The 19,698-nt window shown below is 44.9% G+C and overlaps 2 protein-coding genes across 10 annotated transcripts in view; both read right to left on the reverse strand.

Moving 5' to 3' along the window:
* Positions 1–2,328, reverse strand: part of myh14 (myosin, heavy chain 14, non-muscle) — a 71,911-nt gene extending 69,583 nt beyond the window's left edge. For 7 of the 8 annotated variants that reach the window (XM_045718838.1, XM_045718836.1, XM_045718840.1 and 4 more), the window contains exon 1: positions 2,142–2,328. The gene's annotated coding sequence lies outside the window, so the exon portion shown is untranslated. The remainder of the gene's footprint in view (positions 1–2,141) is intronic. The other variant, XM_045718837.1, reaches the window with a different exon arrangement.
* A 5,344-nt stretch (positions 2,329–7,672) lies between these two features.
* Positions 7,673–18,320, reverse strand: LOC106605999 (inward rectifier potassium channel 2). Of its 2 annotated transcripts, XM_045718845.1 has the most exons (5): positions 18,174–18,320; positions 14,602–17,902; positions 12,543–14,193; positions 10,923–11,240; positions 7,673–10,156 (listed from the first exon to the last, which is right to left on the reverse strand). In XM_045718845.1, exons 3-5 carry the CDS (start codon positions 13,581–13,583, stop codon positions 9,923–9,925), a joined length of 1,593 nt encoding a protein of 530 aa, XP_045574801.1. In that variant the 5' UTR covers positions 13,584–14,193; positions 14,602–17,902; positions 18,174–18,320; the 3' UTR covers positions 7,673–9,922. The 2 variants fall into 2 exon arrangements, with proteins under 2 accessions (XP_045574801.1, XP_014057524.2); XM_014202049.2 differs by lacking the exons at positions 14,602–17,902; positions 18,174–18,320 and having other exon boundaries at positions 12,543–14,594.
* Positions 18,321–19,698: the final 1,378 nt, after the last annotated feature.

The raw sequence follows: 19,698 nt of genomic DNA on the forward strand, positions 1-19,698 counted from the left end.
GAGAGAGAGAGAGAGAGAGAAAGGAGAGGGGAGAGAGAGCGAGAGAGAGAGAGAGAGAGAGAGAGAGAGAGAGAGAGAGAGAGAGAGAGAGAGAGAGAGAGAGAGAGAGAGAGAGAGAGAGAGAGAGAGAGAGAGAGAGAGAGAGAGAGAGAGAGAGAGAGAGAGAGAGAGAGAGAGAGAGAGAGAAAGGGAGAGGGGGAGAGGGAGAGTGAGAGAGAGGAGGAGAGGTCTACTCCACAGTTGGCTGATATTACTGTATTATCATAGCAACAGAACTAAGATTAGGTCACACAGCGACACAGAGGACCTTTACAGTCCAGTGCACTCTGCTGGAGTCACGAGCCAACCACTTCTAGTAGTCAAACACTGTGGGACAAAGACAGCTCTATATCAACATGTACCTCCAATCCCTGGCTTTAACAATCACATCATCCATGATGGGTGTGATTGTAAGGGAAGTGTGTATTAGTAGCCATTGAGTAGTGAAGCTGAGTCTGCCATACAGGCCATTTCTCAGACGTCTCTGAAAACTAGTATGGATTGATTTAGTGATTGGTCTGAGGGTGTCAATCATCTATAGACTGTTTGTTTATATCTTTATTGGCTCCTAAAGGACACTGATATTGTCTACCCCAATAAATGACTACTCATCATTTGGATTGAAGCCGAACCCCTCTGCATACAGTACATAAAGTAAGTCTGAGTGTCAACCCGACCCAAAACAGAAGGTATGTTGCTGTCTGTCATCACAGATAAGGTGTCTACTCTTGAGGAATGTCCTCCACCCAGACCACCCTGATTCCTCCCATGTCTTTCTGTCTGTGTCTGTCCCTCTGTCTCTGGCCTGAGTAGGTCTACACCTGCACGGACACCTTCTCCTGTCTGTCTGTCATACTGTGTACATACAGCAGCTTAGTGTTGGTGAGTCACTCCAAACAGAGAGACCGAGTGCAGCTTCATGACTGATGCGAGAAGGAGGATGAAGGATGGCCAGAAATAGTCATCAGATATCCTGAGGCATTCCTTATCATCTGTTTATACATGTCTGTCTGTATTTATCATTAGAACAAAAGCTTATAGCACATCTGAACAAGGCTGTCTTTGGTCAGTCCATGACTGAGTGACCAGGCTACTGTAGCTCACTCAGCCAGGTGTCTAAAGCCTAATAACACCAGATGTTTTCCATAGCAACACTAAACTAAGCACACTCCCCAATACACCGCCACAGTGCAGCATTAAAGAATACTTGCGGGGTTTGTGTGGAGGTCAATGCGGGGGTGCGGGAGGAATGTGTGTGTGGTTGTGTGTGTGTGGTGGTGGTGGGGGTGGGGGGGGGGGGCATGGTAACGCCTTTTCTTTACTCTTAAATTTGAGGAAAAAAGCCGAGTGTTGAAGCAGCGGTGACATTGTGACTCAACCACCGCCTGAAACTGTCACTGGCAGACAGACACACTAGCAAGCTTCCCCGTCCAAAATATTAGAGCGTCCGCTAACGGGAGCTATATGAAAGATTCCCATTCTACTACCTGCAACACCATACCACCCGACAAAAGCCATGAAGCCAAACGCCAACCACACCTCGAGCATGAGGTATGAATAATGATTAGAGGATTCCTTATAGCATATAGCCTAATGATAGACTCAATGGACCACATTATAGAGAGCGCATGGGATTTAGCCTTATAGTTAGCTTTGGGGTGGTCAGTCACTAATGTGGGTTAAATAATATCCTAATAATAATATTAATAGTATTACTAATAATAGGTTAATAATACGAATATCCTACGGATAAGAAGACATAATAGCGTTATAATAATATACTTATAATAAACCCTTAATTAATAAAGCAACATATTTACAACTGCTTGCATTCTCTTGTCTAACAGCTTACAATATTTTCGGTTTGCTATGTGATCGTTTTGTACCATTCGTGGGCCTGCATGCTAACCGGAGGGCCAGGCAGCACGCCGCTGGAAGGTCCCCTATTGGGTGTAATTTTCGGCGTTATGCCACCCGCATTTAGACTAACCGAGCTAGGTTAGCAAGTAGCCAACACCAATGAAATATGATGCGTCGCCGTGCAGTATATTAGACTATCTACGACTGAATTAGAGTTGGCTATTGGTAACTAAATATCTCACCTTCACAATGTTCTCCGAGACGTGGATAAGTCTAGTGCTCGAGGAGGAACGAAATAAGGCGGTTTCTCCGTTTTTTCCTGATTTATATGAGGTGAGAGGAGGGTACCGCAAATGCGGCTTTTATCATTACACCGCTCTCTCAGTGGAAGGCGCACACACACGTTCTACTGATCATAAAACAGACAGACAGAAGGGTGAGGGCAAAGCGCCGGCTTCAGCGCAGCACAATCACTTCCTGTCTATACACCAATAAAAAAAAACTTACATTTAAGCCCCGCTTTATAAATAGAGTCTCCGAATGAAAATCTACAACTGCTGTGAATCCCCGCCCATTGAATGAGACGATCCCGTCCAGCCCCTTCACTGGCACAGATACAAGCGACGACAAATGGGATCTTGAGAGATCCCAATTGCCACAAATCCTAACCAATCAGACAAAATATTGGGCAGTCCCATCAGTCTGGCGGACGTGTGGAATGCCCAATTGGATTAAAGTAGCAGGTGCCCATGCAGTATTCTCGCGGTGGGGTAGGGAGATTTGCACGCTCTTTGTTGATGACAGCATCTCTTGTCTGTCACTCTGAGAGGGACGGAATAGTCCCTAGACATTGATCTAAGGTCGGTTTTGGGTTTAATGTAATGGTTAATGCTAGGTTTGGAGAAAGTACTAAGCTGATCATAGACCTGTGCATAAGGACTGTCTATTGGCAGAGCCGGGCTACTAAAAGAGGTGACCGCCCCAGATTCCTACTAACAGTTACCGTGTCCGAGTCTTAAGAATCCCTTGTTGATGTCTGGCTGGCGACCGCAGCTACAGCATGCTATAGTACTGCTCAAAGGGTTTTGCCATTTAAAGACAAAACCGGTGCACCAGTCATCGCTCATCAATTATTCGGGTTATATAGGACTAGGTATTCTTCTAAAAATAGATCATTTCTGTTGCATTGCATTATGAATTTTTAAAAATGTGTTTTTAGGTAATAAACATGTGATAACATATATGTATATAACTATATATATATATATATATATATATATATATATATATATATATATATATGTAGTTTACAAGCCTGCACACCTTGCACAGTAAATACACAGTAATTAACTGTATTGTAATGGCAGCAGTCTTTTACAGATATTCAGGCCTATGTTGTGACCAACTACACCTTTTCATTCAGCAAAAAATAATTTAGACTTTTATTTGGCAATGAGAGAATCTGAGACTCAAGTACAAAATAAACCAGAATTGAGTCATATCAATCAATGTGTTTTATTTGCTCTATAGTGCCATTCTTTTTCACATGGAAGTGCTTTCTGCCACAAACAGTAGTGACATTTTTATTTTTGTGATACAACAGAGAAGGATGGGAAACGTATACAGTGGTATCTATAGAAAAAAAGAATAGAGCACAGCTAGTAACAACCCGGTTCCACTAACGTACATCCCAACATACATTGACCTGCAATATCAGAATTTTATTCTGGAATCTAATAAAGCAACCAACCAGGAAGTCATCAAGTAATCCATCTGGCTATGTTGTTGTTATGAGGGATGCGTTAAAAATAATGCTAACAGAGTTCAGAGGTCAGAGTCCTGGTGGTCAGGGTTCAAGTTACCCCCCACAGGAAGTGGATCAGACGGGACTGGCCATTCACCTATAAATAGAACTCGGTAGCCATGGAGACATAGGAAAATAAGGAAAGACACGGAAGTTGAATAAATGTCAATAACACCAACTATAACCGATCAATATGGTTGTAAATCATATCATGGAATCTGCTTTAAAAGGTGAAATATCCATGTTTCCTGTTCAAAAGGTCAGTGTGCGTGAAGTGCTGCTTTCCATATACAGTATGTGACGTCTTAAAATGCCATTTCAATAGCCGTTTGTGTGCTTTTACAGTGCTTTGTATGTACGTATGTGATATTTGCCTTTGAGTTAATCCATAGTGTCAACTTACTTCTGTGCAAAGATGCAAGTAAAAGTTTCAGAGTTGTCTGTCCTTGTAGTAGGTAGAACAATACAGCCCTGTTGTATCATCTAGTGGTCAAGACAATTGGTCAACACTTTACATGAAGTTATATCATGTAGATTCATGATATATTGTGCATGGTAACTGCTGGTAAGGTGCATAACCCAATGATTTTGAATTGTAATACTGTAAAAGGAAACTGAATAGATTCTGTTTGAAATAATGACTTAGTTACAGTGAGGGGAAAAAGTATTTGATCCCCTGCTGATTTTGTACGTTTGCCCACTGACAAAGAATTGATCAGTCTATAATTTTAATGGTAGGTTTATTTGAACAGTGAGAGACAGAATAACAACAAAAATATCCAGAAAAACGCATGTCAAAAATGTTATAAATTGATTTGCATTTCAATGAGGGAAATAAGTATTTGACCCCCTCTCAATCAGAAAGATTTCTGGCTCCCAGGTGTCTTTTATACAGGTAACAAGCTGAGATTAGGAGCACACTCTTAAAGGGAGTCCTCCTAATCTCAGCTTGTTACCTGTATAAAAGACACCTGTCCACAGAAGTAATCAATCAATCAGATTCCAAACTCTCCACCATGGCCAAGACCAAAGAGCTCTCCAAGGATGTCAGGGACAAGATTGTAGACCTACACAAGGCTGGAATGGGCTACAAGACCATCGCCAAGCAGCTTGGTGAGAAGGTGACAACAGTTGGTGCGATTATTCGCAAATGGAAGAAACACAAAAGAACTGTCAATCTCCCTCGGTCTGGGGCTCCATGCAAGATCTCACCTCGTGGAGTTGCAATGATCATGAGAACGGTGAGGAATCAGCCGAGAACTACACGGGAGGATCTTGTCAATGATCTCAAGGCAGCTGGGACCATAGTCACCCAGAAAACAATTGGTAAGGACTGAAATCCTGCAGCGCCCGCAAGGTCCCCCTGCTCAAGAAAGCACATATACATGCCCGTCTGAAGTTTGCCAATGAACATCTGAATGATTCAGAGGACAACTGGGTGAAAGGGTTGTGGTCAGATGAGACCAAAATGGAGCTCTTTGGCATCAACTCAACTCGCCGTGTTTGGAGGAGGAGGAATGCTGCCTATGACCCCAAGAACACCATCCGCACCGTCAAACATGGAGGTGGAAACATTATGCTTTGGGGGTGTTTTTCTGCTAAGGGGACAGGACAACTTCACCGCATCAAACGGACGATGGACGGGGCCATGTACCGTCAAATCTTGGGTGAGAACCTCCTTCCCTCAGCCAGGGCATTGAAAATGGGTCGTGGATGGGTATTCCAGCATGACAATGACCCAAAACACACAGCCAAGGCAACAAAGGAGTGGCTCAAGAAGAAGCACATTAAGGTCCTGGAGTGGCCTAGCCAGTCTCCAGACCTTAATCCCATAGAAAATCTGTGGAGGGAGCTGAAGGTTCGAGTTGCCAAACGTCAGCCTCAAAACCTTAATGACTTGGAGAAGATCTGCAAAGAGCAGTGGGACAAAATCCCTCCTGAGATGTGTGCAAACCTGGTGGCCAACTACAAGAAACGTCTGACCTCTGTGATTGCCAACAAGGGTTTTGCCACCAAGTACTAAGTCATGTTTTGCAGAGGGGTCAAATACTTATTTCCCTCAATAAAATGCAAATCAATTTCTAACATTTTTGACATGCGTTTTTCTGGATTTTTTTGTTGTTATTCTGTCTCTCACTGTTCAAATAAACCTACCATTACAATTATAGACTGATCATTTCTTTGTCAGTGGGCAAACGTACAAAATCAGCAGGGGATCAAATACTTTTTTCCCTCACTGTATTATGTGATACCACACATGGCAGTTTAACTTCATGTAAAGTGTGACTAAATATTGTGGTAGTAACGGCATAGAAGTTAGAACTCTTTATCTCTCAATAACATCAGTATACATATTTCAGAAACCATCACTTTCAGAAGAGTTACACGATTCAACAAAATAGACAGGCAATAAAAAAATCTAAGTTGAACATTGCAAATCATGTGCTAGTTATAGAATAACACTATAGACTTCTTTTTGAAGGCACCACCCAATGCATTAGTCTCCCACATAGTGTGAGACAGACACCACCCAATGCATTAGTCTCCCACATAGTGTGAGACAGACACCAACCAATGCATTAGTCTCCCACATAGTGTGAGACAGACACCAACCAATGCATTAGTTTCCCACATAGTGTGAGACAGACACCACCCAATGCATTAGTTTCCCACATAGTGTGAGACAGACACCACCCAATGCATTAGTCTCCCACATAGTGTGAGACAGACACCACCCAATGCATTAGTCTCCCACATAGTGTGAGACAGACACCAACCAATGCATTAGTTTCCCACATAGTGTGAGACAGACACCACCCAATGCATTAGTCTCCCACATAGTGTGAGACAGACACCAACCAATGCATTAGTCTCCCACATAGTGTGAGACAGACACCAACCAATGCATTAGTCTCCCACATAGTGTGAGACAGACACCAACCAATGCATTAGTCTCCCACATAGTGTGAGACAGACACCACCCAATGCATTAGTCTCCCACATAGTGTGAGACAGTCACCACCCAATGCATTAGTCTCCCACATAGTGTGAGACAGACACCACCCAATGCATTAGTCTCCCACATAGTGTGAGACAGACACCAACCAATGCATTAGTTTCCCACATAGTGTGAGACAGACACCAACCAATGCATTAGTCTCCCACATAGTGTGAGACAGACACCAACCAATGCATTAGTCACCCACATAGTGTGAGACAGACACCAACCAATGCATTAGTTTCCCACATAGTGTGAGACAGACACCAACCAATGCATTAGTTTCCCACATAGTGTGAGACAGACACCACCCAATGCATTAGTCTCCCACATAGTGTGAGACAGACACCACCCAATGCATTAGTCACCCACATAGTGTGAGACAGACACCAACCAATGCATTAGTCTCCCACATAGTGTGAGACAGACACCACCCAATGCATTAGTCTCCCACATAGTGTGAGACAGACACCAACCAATGCATTAGTCTCCCACATAGTGTGAGACAGACACCACCCAATGCATTAGTCTCCCACATAGTGTGAGACAGACACCAACCAATGCATTAGTCTCCCACATAGTGTGAGACAGACACCACCCAATGCATTAGTCTCCCACATAGTGTGAGACAGACACCAACCAATGCATTAGTCTCCCACATAGTGTGAGACAGACACCAACCAATGCATTAGTTTCCCACATAGTGTGAGACAGACACCACCCAATGCATTAGTTTCCCACATAGTGTGAGACAGACACCAACCAATGCATTAGTCACCCACATAGTGTGAGACAGACACCAACCAAAGCAGAACCATAGAATTCAGGATTAGTCATCCATTCTAATTCTTTGAACAGAACCTCTCTCAGAGAACAGAATGTCACAAACATTCAATTCCTCCTCAGGTGGTTTGTCAGTGCAGTTGTGAGCCCTCACAGTTTACAGTAAGAACAGGAAGACGTAGGGAGCGGTCAGGGAGGTTTTCTTTACGTAAATGTACTGCAGTGAAGTGACAGTTGTACGTTTCAGGTCCTCAGTACATGCTTCCAGTGGTCATGGCAGTCCAACAGGTTTACGGTCCATTTACAGTCCCAGCTTAGGGTGCTCTGCCAAGGCCTGGACACTTCCAACAATGTCACCTTAAAGGTAAACTCAGCTAAATGACGTTGCCACGAGCAGCACTGCAGTTATTGAGATGAGCGAGATGCAAGAATTCACTATCACAGTCACACACACACGAGTGAAAGTAGATGTCATTTCTTCCCAGTATGGGACCTCCTATGTTCACAGAATTCCATATAGAATCCCTATTCATTCATTACATATAGAATCTCTATTAATTCATTAGGATCTCTGTGGGCCTAGTACTAAAGATGTGTTATTTAACTTTTAAAATGTATTACCTCTTACTGTGGCATAAACCACCAGTCATGATGTTTGTCAAACAAACGCCTGATTGTCAAAGAATCACTTCAAAGGGCTCCTTTACATGTTCATCCTCTCTCAACATATTTCCAGCCTCCAAACAGTGGTGAATGGAAAGAGACATATTTTACACAAAACACCACAAAGTGTAAGGATGTTTTGGTGATCGTCATTAGGCCAGAAGTTATGCGTCCACTGCTGTCCGCGCGCGTCTCGGTGTCAGCCATTCATCTCAGCCGCGGTAACATTTTGTTTTCATTATTGTGATAGGCTCATGTTTTACCGGTATGGAATACCCTCACTATTTATTTAAACAGCTGAGAAGTTGAGCCTCACACTTCAACGCTCTTAGTTGTTGTGGAAATTGACCTACTATGCTGTTTACTTTCTGCATCTACGTCATATCGCTGAGTCTACCTTTAACATCCCCCCATTTCTCCCTTAAAATTCAACCAAATATACAGTATTCAGAAAATTAACTAAATAAATAAAATACTGAGGAAAATCATACAAAGTTAAATGTTTGAGGAACACAGAATCTTAGGTGACAGAATCTCATATTCAAGACAGAGGTAAACATTAACATAAGATTGTCCCTTCAGCTGGGTACTGTAGAATTTAAAAATAACATAAGGTAACATTTTAATCAAAGTTCTACTTACAAAGTACTTATAAACCTTTGTTTGTTAACCATAGTTAACCATATTAAACAATGAATCATAAGTTTAGAAGTAGACCTTAAAATAACATGTTACCAGACTATGCACTCATATGGTTTTGTGCTGACACTGCACCCAGTTGAACATGCAACATGTTTGATTAAATAAAGCAAATATATAATAGTCTTGCATTATAAATACAGAATAACAACATACAGTACAAGTCAAAGAAACCGCTTAAAACTGCTGCTTATTTTCAGCTGTTTCTCTGTGTCCATTTTGTTACATATCAGTCTAACACAACAGACCTGCTCAAACCTTGACAGAACACAAATGACCAGAATCAAAAACATATCAATAATACCTTCTCATTCAGTTCATAACAAACAGCCCTCAATGTGTAGATTACACCATTTTACTTCATTCTGTCACACAGTATTCCACAGGTTTGTAGGTAGAAGTTACCCGTAGGCACGGATCTAGGATCAGCTTAGCCTCTCCAAAACCTAACCTTCACCATTAGGGGGCAGAAACACTAAACTGGTCATAGCTCAGTGTCTAGGGGGCAGCTTCACCTTACTCCCATGTGTCCAGTGTGAGTTGTAACTGAACAGGAGCTGCAGTTACAGACTGAAGCCAATAGGGGTCAGTGTTGTATGTGTTGTCAGCTAGGTGCTGGAGCCAGTGGTGAATGTAGCGGTTGGTTGACGGGACGGGTCTGAGACAGACGGGTTCATAATGATTCTGAAAGATCGCTATGTCCAAATCAGCCAACACAGTCAGAGTAGCAGCAGCCCATCTACCCCTTTCAATGACACTTCTCTCTCTCTTTCTATCCCTCTCTCTCCTTTTCTGTCCTATCTGTCTGTCCTTTTCTCTCTCTGTTTGACAGTATACAGTCTCTCTCTCCGTTTGTCTCTCGGCGTCTTTGTCGTGTCTTCTGTTTCTCTTTCTACACCTCTCTCAACTTCAGTCTCTCAATATTGTCCTTTTCCCTAAATCGTGTACTTACCTTTCTCTACTTTGGTCTCTTTCCCTATGAAGCCTGTCTCTCTTTCTGCCTCTCTCTCCCTCTGACTGTCCCTGACTTCCTGTGGATCCCAGGTCAATTCCTGTCCCCTCTGCCTGTCGCCTCCCTAGTTAGTGTGGGTGGGTTGTGAGAGGGAGGATCGGTGGGTCAGGGGGGAGGGGCAGCCGCCAGGGTTGCCCTCAGGGTCATTGTCAGGGGAGACGAGCTGCAGGGCTACTTCGTTCTCATAGCAGAAGGAGGAGCGTGAGCCCTGGGTGTACTTCTGCTCGGCCAACTCTTTAGCACTGCAAGAGGGTGTGCTGGGAATCTCATAGGTCCGGTGGAAGAACGAGTAGTCCACCTGGATAAGAAAAAGAGAGGGGTCACTCGGGATAAGAAAAAGAAAGGGGTCACTCTGGATAAGAAAAAGAGAGGGGTCACTCTGGATAAGAAAAAGAGAGGGGTCACTCTGGATAAGAAAAAGAGAGGGGTCACTCTGGATAAGAAAAAGAGAGGGGTCACTCTGGATAAGAAAAAGAGAGGGGTCACTCTGGATAAGAAAAAGAGAGGGGTCACTCTGGATAAGAAAAAGAGAGGGGTCACTCTGGATAAGAAAAAGAGAGGGGTCACTCTGGATAAGAAAAAGAGAGGGGTCACTCTGGATAAGAAAAAGAGAGGGGTCACTCTGGATAAGAAAAAGAGAGGGGTCACTCTGGATAAGAAAAAGAGAGGGGTCACTCTGGATAAGAAAAAGAGAGGGGTCACTGTGGATAAGAAAAAGAGAGGGGTCACTCTGGATAAGAAAAAGAGAGGGGTCACTCTGGATAAGAAAAAGAGAGGGGTCACTCTGGATAAGAAAAAGAGAGGGGTCACTCTGGATAAGAAAAAGAGAGGGGTCACTCTGGATAAGAAAAAGAGAGGGGTCACTCTGGATAAGAAAAAGAGAGGGGTCACTCTGGATAAGAAAAAGAGAGGGGTCACTCTGGATAAGAAAAAGAGAGGGGTCACTCTGGATAAGAGTGTCTGCTGAATGGCTAAAATGTAGAGAAAAGGGAAAACGTAACAACGAAGCTAGCGGAGCAGAAACTCTTTCCTCTTCTGTTTCTATAGTTCCTCTGCCCTCTTACCTGGTAACAGTTCTTCCTCTCAAAGAGCACAGGTTCGAAGCGGTGACCCCAGAGGATCTCGGAGGCGAGGTAGGAGCTGCGACACTGTGTGGTCATGGCCGTGGCCTCCACCATACCCTCCAGAATGACCACCACCTCCAGCTCTGCGTCGCCCTCCAGCGTCCGACGGTCCATCTCGAAAAACGGCGACTCATCGTTGATCTCGTGGACGATGGTTACCGGGGAAACCAGGAAGATGCGGTCGGTTCCTGTGTCGAATCCCACGTTGATGTCCTCGTTGTCCAGCGGGAGGAACTCTCCCTCTGGGGTCACCCTCGGCTGGGGGAGGGGGGAAGAACAGGGGTAGAGAAAGGGAAGGAAAGAGGGTATGAGGTTAGTGATTAAGTGTTTAGTTTTTACATTGTTTACAGGAATATTGTGTTTAGTTCAGTCCAAAGTCTTAAGTGTTATGTTCCACAGAAAGCGTTCGCCTGCCTATATTTCTTGGCTGCACCAGTCTGCAGCCATACTCCGCAGGCCTAGGCTTACTACCCAACCTTTTCCCTGAGTCAATCCCCAGCCTCAGCACTGAGAAATACAATTCTGCCATGATCCCCCAAAACTTATCAAAGCTGCCCCGTCTCAACTTTGACATGGTCAAGCTTTTAAGAAGATCAAAATGTCCCTCTCTTCACCTCCCTGCTCTAGAGCTTTACAACCCACAGGACAATAAAAGCAGTGGTAGGTAAGGGCCACATGAAACACAATAGATACAGACCGGCAGACAATACGTCAGAACACACACCACCATGCAAACTTTCACCAAAATTGCTAACAGATGGCCAGAAAAGAGTATTATCTATATAGAGTACGCAGACAGAACCACACACACACACACACACACACACACACACACACACACACACACACACACACACACACACACACACACACACACACACACACACACACACACACACACACACACACACACACACACACACACACACACACACTGGTTTTGAGTTAAAGAATCCTGGGGAAATGAATCCCTTGGTAAATCTTCTAAACCCCTGAGGGAGAATAAAACAAGCTCTCATTAACCACAGCACAGTCCAGATGGCCTCACCGATATCACTCTCCCTCTCCCTCTCCCTCTCTACTGCTCTCTCTCCCTCTCCCTCTCTACTGCTCTCTCTCGCTCTCCCTCTCTACTGCTCTCTCTCGCTCTCGCTCTCCCTCTCTACTGCTCTCTCTCGCTCTCGCTCTCCCTCTCCCTCTCTACTGCTCGCTCTCAATCTCCCTCTCTACTAATCTCTCTCTCTCTCGCTCTCCCTCTCTACTGCTCTCTCTCGCTCTCCCTCTCTACTGCTCTCTCTCGCTCTCGCTCTCCCTCTCTACTGCTCTCTCGCTCTCGCTCTCCCTCTCCCTCTCTACTGCTCGCTCTCACTCTCCCTCTCTACTGCTCTCTCTCGCTCTCGCTCTCCCTCTCTACTGCTCGCTCTCCCTCTCCCTCTCTCTCTCTCTCTCTCTTAATACAGTACTGATGTGTCCTGCCTCTTCTACTGTTTACAGCCCCTTCAGTCTCTTTGCTCCCTTCTTTCATCCCTCAACCAATCTTCTTCTTCTCTCCTTTCTTACCTTCAATAGTTGTGCACGTACGTGTGCCTCTACCAGGTGGCTCTTGCGTAGGTTCCCCACCCTCCACATCATGCAGAGTTTCCCGTCTCTCAGCGCCACCACTGCCGTGTCAGAGAACAACAGCGTCTCATTACGCTTCTTGGGCTTAGCGATCTTCGCCATGACCGCTCCGATGATGAAGGCGTCGATGATGCAGCCCACAATGCACTGCAAGACGACCGCCATCACCGCCAGGGGGCAGGCCTCGGTCACACTGCGGAAGCCGTAACCGATGGACGTCTGCGTCTCCAGGGAGAACAGGAAGGCCGCCATAAAGCTGTTCACCTGAACGAAACACGTTTCCTCCACTTCCACCACCGCCCCTGCCCCGGACTCATCTCCTCCCCCGGAAGAGGCACCCGAGCTGGGGTTGAGGCGGATGGCGAAGTCCCCGTGTGCGGCGGCAATGAGCCAGAAGGCGAAGCCAAAGAGCAGCCAGGAGAGGAGGAAGGAGAGGCAGAAGATGACTAGCATCCAACGCCAGCGGATGTCCACACAGGTGGTGAAGAGGTCGCTGAGGTAACGCTGGCCCCTCTCGCTCATGTTGACGAAGGTGACGTTGCAGCGCCCGTCCTTGCCCACAAAGCGGTGGCGGGGCCGGCGGCTAGAGCGCCGGGTGGGCCGGCGGCTTGAGGAGGAAGGGGACGACAGTGTTGAATCTCGGTCCGAGGACGAACAGCCTTCTCCCCTTCTCCCCAGACTTCCGCCCCTCCCGCCCCTCAGTCCTGAGCGCCCTCCTCCTTTCATCGATCCTTCCCCACCTCCTGCCTCCAGGGCTCCGCTGGGCCTCCGTGCATTGCTGCCGTTGCCCTGCAGGGGGAGTGCTTTGCCATTTCGGTTGTGTGTGGGAGAGGGGCTGGGGTGTTCCCTCCCTGAGCCTCCCGTGCTCCCCCCCACCCTGGCCGTGTCAGCAACACTCAGAGCCAGCTTAATGACTTCTTCCTCGTCTACCAGCCCGTCAACCACCACACTGAAACGTCGCTTAACACGCACCGCTCCCATGGTGCTAAATACAATGTCTTACGCTGATGAAGCTGTAGTCTCAACTCCTATGTGCTTTGTGAGTTTATGACCACCTAGGTATTGATAAGAACCTGGTGTTCTGTACTTCTTTCCAGTTCCACTGTTTCTATGGTGAAAAGTAATCCATCTGATGTGGTAAAGGTAGATCCATGAGGAAAAGCTCTATCCAGCAGTAGATGAATTCCCTCACTTCCTGGATCATTGTTCCACTAACTTTTTATTAACAGTCAGGGTTCCTCACAGCTCTACAGTGTCCTGATTCACAGTCTTCCTTCCATTCTCTTGAAGGAAGCTCAGTGGTCAAGTTGTTGCTGTATATACTCCTCTGGTCAACAGGCAGTGTTGTTTCAGAAACGTATTCCACAGCAGTAGATAGACAGTCTCGCAGTAATACTGTATAGTCGCTGTAGCACTTACACTCCTTTGGGCTGAAGAGGGAGGTTACACACGTGTCCAGGGTATCAACAGGAGGGACCCATAGTCTGTGGCCATCTTACGAGGGAGCGGGAGTTTTGCTGACAGTTTGAAACAGCACGAGGGAAACACATTGAGCAGGCTACAGGAACTGAGAAGCTTGAAAGGATGAGAGCTGGGGATAGAATGAGGTAGTAGTAAGGAGGATATATACTCCCCACATTCACTAAAGTGCAATATGACAATACAGAGTCCAGGGGTAGATCCACAGTACAGTCAAACGGTGTCTATGTTTCTAACACGTATCTAACATGCAACCAGCAGAGAAAAGCATGCTGTTTCTTACGTTCCATGATCTTCACTTCCCAGTGGTTTGGTCATGGAAAATACACAAGGCAGATTGAAACAGAGGAGGAACTCCTTAGACTATTGATTCAGATAATGGTACACAATTCCAATACATTCACTTCCTATCAGTCAGAATATGTTCCTCCACCCTTTTATATCTGTGTTTCCTTTGCTACAGGGCCTCGGAATACATTTATGAGCTACAGTAGCCATGCACTGTGTTAATAATACTCACTCAGTGTCTCTCACAAGTGGGAGACTGTGACCAGCAGCTTCCCCTCAAATCCAAGTATCTTTTCCAAGCCACAAAAGTCCTCAAATGTCAGTGGGTAGTTCTTGGCACAACAAAAGCAGACTTTTAGAGACATTTGAAATATGTTTGTGGCTCTCTCAGGTGACTGCTTTTTTAACAGGATATCCTATTCCTGAGAGTCTCTGTATTTCTCCTAAAGGCATTGTCAATTCAGCACAGAACACACTGCACAGACTGACTACTGACCAGATCAACTACATCGTATTAACTCAGTGTTGTAAAGATTTATACAACAATAAGGAGACTTCCTCGCCACTACAACTGCATGGGAGAATTCTCTATAACAGAGGGAGTGAGGGAAAGAGAGGGAGAAAGACAATAAATAAAAGGAGAGAGAATGAAATTACTTGACTAGAATGCCAAGGAATGTACAATTGTGTGTACTTTCTGTGTACCTATTTTTGTGTACCATCCTATACATATGATACCAGGATTAATACTATACAACACCTATTATAGAGTCAAAGTGAATGTGTAGGAGGAGCAGAATCCTATTGGCCAGTTGTGGGGAAAGAGGGGAGGGGTAACAGGCACACAGAGCATACACCTGTGGATGACCTCTACAAAAACTCAGAGCTCAAAAGTTATTTCAGAGGTCAAATCCTGTCCAATCCTGGGACAGGAGGTGCCATGTGCTTGTTTTTTCCAAACGGGTTGGCTTTAGTTCTCTCCTCTTGGTTCAAGTGTCACACTCAACACCCCTACTTGACAGAGAACACACATGTTTATCCATTTCAGAAAAGCTTCCAGTCTAATTCCTTTGGAAAAATTTGCAGAGGACATGCAAGGAAAACTGGGTAAAAACAACGACCCACTGAGGCAAACAAAGTTAATATTTTGGGAAGAGAGATTTTTTTGTTTGTTGCATGCCAAATCCCTTAGGGATAAAAACAAAGAAAACTCAAAAGGTTTGATTCAGGGCAAATCTAAATGACATAAAAAAGGTTTGGATGCGATATTAGACTTTACCTTCCGTACACATTTCCAGTGGACTGTGGTTTCGAACGCTGGCAAGTCTTTGACCCCCAGTGAACAAGCTAAACATGTTACTAGGTTCCTGAGGAACAGTTCAAACCCTTCACCAGCTCCCTGAGGACAGTTTACAGTGTAACGCCTTGACCAGATCACTAATGACAGTTTACAGTGTAACACCCTGACTAGGAGGAACAAAGGCACAACACAGGAGAATACCAAGGCAACAGTCATTGGTTTACACAGAGACAGATGTTACCTACTGTCCTAGGTTTACACAGAGACAGATGTTACCTACTGTCCTAGGTTTACACAGAGACAGATGTTACCTACTGTCCTAGGTTCACACAGAGACAGATGTTACCTGTTGTCCTAGGTTCACACAGAGACAGATGTTACCTACTGTCCTAGGTTTACACAGAGACAGGTGTTACCTGTTGTCCTAGGTTTACAGAGAGACAGGTGTTACCTGTTGTCCTAGGTTTACACAGAGACAGATGTTACCTACTGTCCTAGGTTTACACAGAGACAGGTGTTACCTGCTGTCCAAGGTTTACACAGAGACAGGTGTTACCTGTTGTCCTAGGTTTACACAGAGACAGGTGTTACCTGCTGTCCAAGGTTTACACAGAGACAGGTGTTACCTGTTGTCCTAGGTTTACACAGAGACAGGTGTTACCTGCTGTCCTAGGTTTACACAGAGACAGGTGTTACCTGTTGTCCTAGGTTTACACAGAAACAGGTGTTACCTGTTGTCCTAGGTTTACACAGAGACAGGTGTTACCTGTTGTCCTAGGTTTACAGAGACAGGTGTTACCTGTTGTCCTAGGTTTACACAGAGACAGGTGTTACCTGTTGTCCTAGGTTTACACAGAGACAGGTGTTACCTGTTGTCCTAGGTTTACAGAGACAGGTGTTACCTGTTGTCCTAGGTTTACACAGAAACAGGTGTTACCTGTTGTCCTAGGTTTACAGAGACAGGTGTTACCTGTTGTCCTAGGTTTACAGAGACAGATGTTACCTGTTGTCCTAGGTTTACACAGAGACAGGTGTTACCTGTTGTCCTAGGTTTACACAGAAACAGGTGTTACCTGTTGTCCTAGGTTTACACAGAAACAGGTGTTACCTGTTGTCCTAGGTTTACAGAGACAGGTGTTACCTGTTGTCCTAGGTTTACAGAGACAGGTGTTACCTGTTGTCCTAGGTTTACACAGAAACAGGTGTTACCTGTTGTCCTAGGTTTACACAGAAACAGGTGTTACCTGTTGTCCTAGGTTTACACAGAGACAGGTGTTACCTGTTGTCCTAGGTTTACACAGAGACAGGTGTTACCTGTTGTCCTAGGTTTACACAGAAACAGGTGTTACCTGTTGTCCTAGGTTTACAGAGACAGGTGTTACCTGTTGTCCTAGGTTTACAGAGACAGATGTTACCTGTTGTCCTAGGTTTACAGAGACAGGTGTTACCTGTTGTCCTAGGTTTACACAGAAACAGGTGTTACCTGTTGTCCTAGGTTTACACAGAAACAGGTGTTACCTGTTGTCCTAGGTTTACACAGAGACAGGTGTTACCTGTTGTCCTAGGTTTACACAGAGACAGGTGTTACCTGTTGTCCTAGGTTTACACAGAAACAGGTGTTACCTGTTGTCCTAGGTTTACAGAGACAGGTGTTACCTGTTGTCCTAGGTTTACAGAGACAGATGTTACCTGTTGTCCTAGGTTTACAGAGACAGGTGTTACCTGTTGTCCTAGGTTTACACAGAAACAGGTGTTACCTGTTGTCCTAGGTTTACACAGAAACAGGTGTTACCTGTTGTCCTAGGTTTACACAGAAACAGGTGTTACCTGTTGTCCTAGGTTTACAGAGACAGATGTTACCTGTTGTCCTAGGTTTACAGAGACAGATGTTACCTGTTGTCCTAGGTTAACACAGAAACAGGTGTACCCATGTCACACAAACAGTAAGAGAGGGGTGAAGAGAAGAGAAGCCTCTACAACAAGTGGAAGTGGGGAAAGAGATCCCTCCTAAAGTGAGAGGTGACGTAGGGGTTCATTTTGACTGGTCTGCTGCCCTCCCTCTCTCAGGCATAGTAACAGGAATTTAGGGGCTGCACTTCTGAGAAAGTAGAGAACGCACAATCCTTCTCTCTTTCCTTCTTTCTCTGACGTTTTCTTCTTTCACTCAGTCAGTCGTCACATTTCTTATCCCGTTTTGTTCCTCCCATGATGCCTCTCCTGTGTCCTTGCCAACCTGGGAATAACATGACAATACAGATGAAACCAACCAACAATCAGCATAAACAGAGATAAAACCATGACTTCAGATCTCCTTTGTGAAAACAGATGCTCTGATGATGTAAGCAGATAGGTCTTGTCTTGTGGACATTCTGAGAAGGTAAGACGGTAAAGAGCAAAAGGACAGGATGGACTCACCGTCTCTAACCCTCTATGGTTTTCATCTTCATTTGTAATAGCTCAATGAAAACCCCTAATAAAACAAATAAAATCATGTAATCAGTAACCTGTTCCTTGAGACTTGGTCTGTGTGGGTGCTCTGGTGTAGCTCTTGTAGCACAACAAATATTCATGTGTCCAGTTTACTGGGAGTGTTGATGTTGTGTATCCAACTTCTTGGAAAGAATGGGAAGAAATGTCTCCATAAAGTCATGGAACCTGGAATAAAAAGAAACAGAGGGGTGGAATAAGAGAACCACTTCCATTGTGATAGTTTACTGTATATCTTTACGGTCATATTTTATGACCCATACAGGTGAATAAGCTGTGAATTTGGGCCCCAATACTGTACATCTTGACAGTTATTGCAAACACACACACACACACACACACACACACACACACACACACACACACACACACACACACACACACACACACACACACACACACACACACGTTTATTTTACTATCCTTTTGGGGACCAAACAATTGATTCCCATTTCAAATCCTACTTTCCATAACCCTTAACCCTAATGCTAACCTTAACCCCAAAATCCTAACCTTAAAACAAACCCAAACCCTAACCCTGAACCCTAACTCAAACACTAATTCCAACCCCTAAGCCTAAAAAAGCCTAAGGGGACTGGTGGAATGTCTCCAATTTTCCTTGTATTACTATCTTTGTGAGGACTTCTGGTCCCCACAAGGATAGCAAAACCAAACCACACACACACACACACACACACACACACACACACACACACACACACACACACACACACACACACACACACACACACACGTGTATTTGTGACACAGCGAGGGAATTACATATCACATATACAACTAGCATGGGGCCATTCCATTGTCATGCTATAGTCCACTGCCATGCTGCTATGGATCACAACACTGCAGTGTACATGTTGCTTTATCATATGGAAACAACTACAGAGGAATACTGATGTGTTACAGAGGAAACATTTGATGAATAATGCTACTAAAGAAAGGACAAGGAGAAAGAGGGAGGAGACTCCAGTCACCCAAGTAACAGACTGTTCTCTCTGCTACTGTACGGCAAGTGGAATATAGAATGAGACAGAGAAGAGGGGGTGAACCGTAGTATATAGAATGAGACAGAGAGAAGAGGGGGTGAACCGTAGTATATAGAATGAGACAGAGAGAAGAGGGGGTGAACCGTAGTATATAGAATGAGACAGAGAGAAGAGGGGGTGAACCGTAGTATATAGAATGAAACAGAGAGAAGAGGGGGTGAACCGTAGTTTATAGAATGAGACAGAGAGAAGAGGGGGTGAACCGTAGTATATAGAATGAAACAGAGAGAAGAGGGGGTGAACCGTAGTTTATAGAATGAGACAGAGTAGAGGGGGTGAACTGTAGTTTATAGAATGAGACAGAGAAGAGGGGGTGACCGTAGTATATAGAATGAGACAGAGTAGAGGGGGTGAACTGTAGTATATAGAATGAGACAGAGAGTAGAGGGGGAGAACTGTAATTTATAGAATGAGACAGAGAGAAGAGGGGGTGAACCGTAGTATATAGAATGAGACAGAGTAGAGGGGGTGAACTGTA

Source organism: Salmo salar, chromosome ssa05, assembly GCF_905237065.1.
Source record: "Salmo salar chromosome ssa05, Ssal_v3.1, whole genome shotgun sequence".
Lineage (NCBI taxonomy): Eukaryota > Metazoa > Chordata > Actinopteri > Salmoniformes > Salmonidae > Salmo > Salmo salar.

What these genes read in the sequence shown, in the direction of transcription:
- LOC106605999 (XM_045718845.1), bottom strand. Translation starts at nt 13,583, where the DNA reads ATGGGAGCGGTGCGTGTTAAGCGACGTTTCAGTGTGGTGGTTGACGGG. An exon ending in TACGTGCACAACTATTGAAG is followed by an intron (nt 11,241 to 12,542) that starts GTAAGAAAGGAG and finishes CCCCTCCCCCAG; the next exon opens with CCGAGGGTGACCCCAGAGGG. An exon ending in AGAGGAAGAACTGTTACCAG is followed by an intron (nt 10,157 to 10,922) that starts GTAAGAGGGCAG and finishes TTTCTTATCCAG; the next exon opens with GTGGACTACTCGTTCTTCCA.